The 2,194-nt window shown below is 32.4% G+C and overlaps 1 protein-coding gene across 1 annotated transcript in view; it reads left to right on the plus strand.

Annotated features, from left to right (window-relative positions):
* The window catches only part of Ncam2 (neural cell adhesion molecule 2), a 559,908-nt gene that overhangs the window by 445,709 nt on the left and 112,005 nt on the right, over positions 1-2,194 (plus strand). Inside the window, exon 9 of the mRNA XM_023704723.1 lies at positions 1,534-1,684. Coding sequence (XP_023560491.1) covers positions 1,534-1,684 — 151 coding nt within the window. The remainder of the gene's footprint in view (positions 1-1,533; positions 1,685-2,194) is intronic.

The raw sequence follows: 2,194 nt of genomic DNA on the forward strand, positions 1-2,194 counted from the left end.
ACAGCTGTGAAGGAGCAATGGAGCTGCACCAGAGAGGCAGGGGCCAGGAACACACAGGGCACCCACGGTCACACCAGGCACACCACGAAGTACGCTTCACTAATCCAACCTCCCAAGCCAGTTGAATTACTACTCAACCACCACAGGGGGCACGCTCTATTTTTGGTGTATAAATCCTCAATTATTAGTTTTATTTTGTGAAATAAAACAAATTTTCATAACAAAATCACAGAATTATAGTACTTAATATCTTGCGTATTGTTATCTTCAAAGTAGTTACTCAGAGTACAAAATAGGGGCATAACTTTTCTCCAATGTTAGCACAAACCTTTCTTTCAGTGAACTAAGAGAAACTAGAAGCATAACTTGTTTTCCTCTCTCTGACAACCTGAATAAGATATAAAGTTACATAATGACTAAATTCATAAATAAAATTAACAAGAACAAAACATAGCAATATGATGCACCAAATTCATGTTTGAAAGAATAGCTTTGAAACAGTCTTCTCCTCTGTATAAATATAAGGTGCTAATAAACGTATAGTAAGATTTCATGACGCATTGTCCACACATGTATAGAAGGGTACTTTATTTCAGTTTATTAATTTGAATTTCAGAAAATTAATCAGCTATTTTATTTTTATTTTTTTCAACTTAGATGTATGACATACAATCTTCAATTCAGGAATTAATACCCAAGATATGTAAGATAATCAATTCAATAATAATAAATATATGTCTGGGGTGAATCATCAAAAGCTAAAATTTTATTCTATTTCCTAAATTCATGAAATAAAATTCAATGAAAAAAAAAATTTGTTTTTTGTATGACTGTCATGATGGCATTTAAATGATTGAAGAGAATTTTAGATATGCTAATTAAGTTGTTGATAAAACTCTTATTGATATACAGTATAATCTACACACTAATGTGTTGCAAGCAATTTCTTGATTTGGGCTAATATTCCTGGAGTAAGTTATCTTTTCATAGTTTTCACTGTTCCTAAGACCTTAGTGAGCACTGTGTTTTTAGTAATAGATCTTATGATTCATATGGTGAAAAATTTTGCATAGTGTTCTTACCCATTCAAAAATGAAAATTAAAAGCTATTCTTAAAGGTTATATCCTAATGTATTTTAAATGAAACAATTTTAATAAAATGCAGCAGATAGAGCATTTTCATGGGCAATTTTTAGACAGAAGTGATTAAGCAATATTGTTATACTATGTTTGCAAACAATGTAACTGGGAGCCACCAAAATCCTTCCAAAAATACAAGCTTTTTAAAAAGCATACAGCAGGTTCAGTAACAGTGAACGATATAACATGTGTCTAAGTTTTTATGTGTCAATGTCCTACTATGCAGCTGGAGCAGGTAAAACAGGTCAACGAAAAGCAACAAACTCAACTTTAAAAAAATTAATGTGGATAGAATTTATTTTCATTTACATATGTTTATGATGAATGTAAGTTTGGTCATTGTTTTGCACAAACAAGCATAAATCTTTCTTTTTCCTGAATCGATGTAAACAGAGCCCAGACGGCCGTATTGAAGTCAAAGGTCAGCGTGGAAGCTCATCCCTGCATATTAAAGACGTGAAGCTGTCAGACTCGGGCAGATACGACTGCGAAGCTGCGAGCAGGATCGGAGGGCACCAAAAGAGCATGTACCTCGATATTGAGTGTAAGTCCTTTTGAGTTCATATTCGTTTTCTGCTTTGAAAAAGTGAATTTTATAAAAAATAAAAAATGAATTAAACATGGGCTCAGGAGATAGCTCAGTAGAATAAGTGCTTACCTGGCAAGTGCAAGGTCCTGAATTCAATCCCTGGTACCACAAAATAAATAAATAAATAAACATGTAAATGTAGTTTGTATTTCACTGATTAAACATGGCATTACCATATTCAAGGTCAGTTACTACAGAAATCTAGTGGATATAAAGGGAAATTTCACGGTATTTTATAATTAATAGTCCATCCTGAAATCAAGGATTTACTTTTCTTTAGAAAATTTTCACCATAAACACAGCAGCAGGTGGACTACTAGTTATCAATAACTTGTTAAATGTGTTTTCTAATAATATGACATAGTTCTGTGCCTCCGATATTCAGGTATTGTTTTCATTTCTATTCAAGTTGTATAGTTGAATTACCTTAGATCCTTATAAGATATAAGATACTATTGTAAATAG

Source organism: Octodon degus, unplaced genomic scaffold (assembly GCF_000260255.1).
Source record: "Octodon degus isolate 3935 unplaced genomic scaffold, OctDeg1.0 scaffold00202, whole genome shotgun sequence".
NCBI lineage: Eukaryota > Metazoa > Chordata > Mammalia > Rodentia > Octodontidae > Octodon > Octodon degus.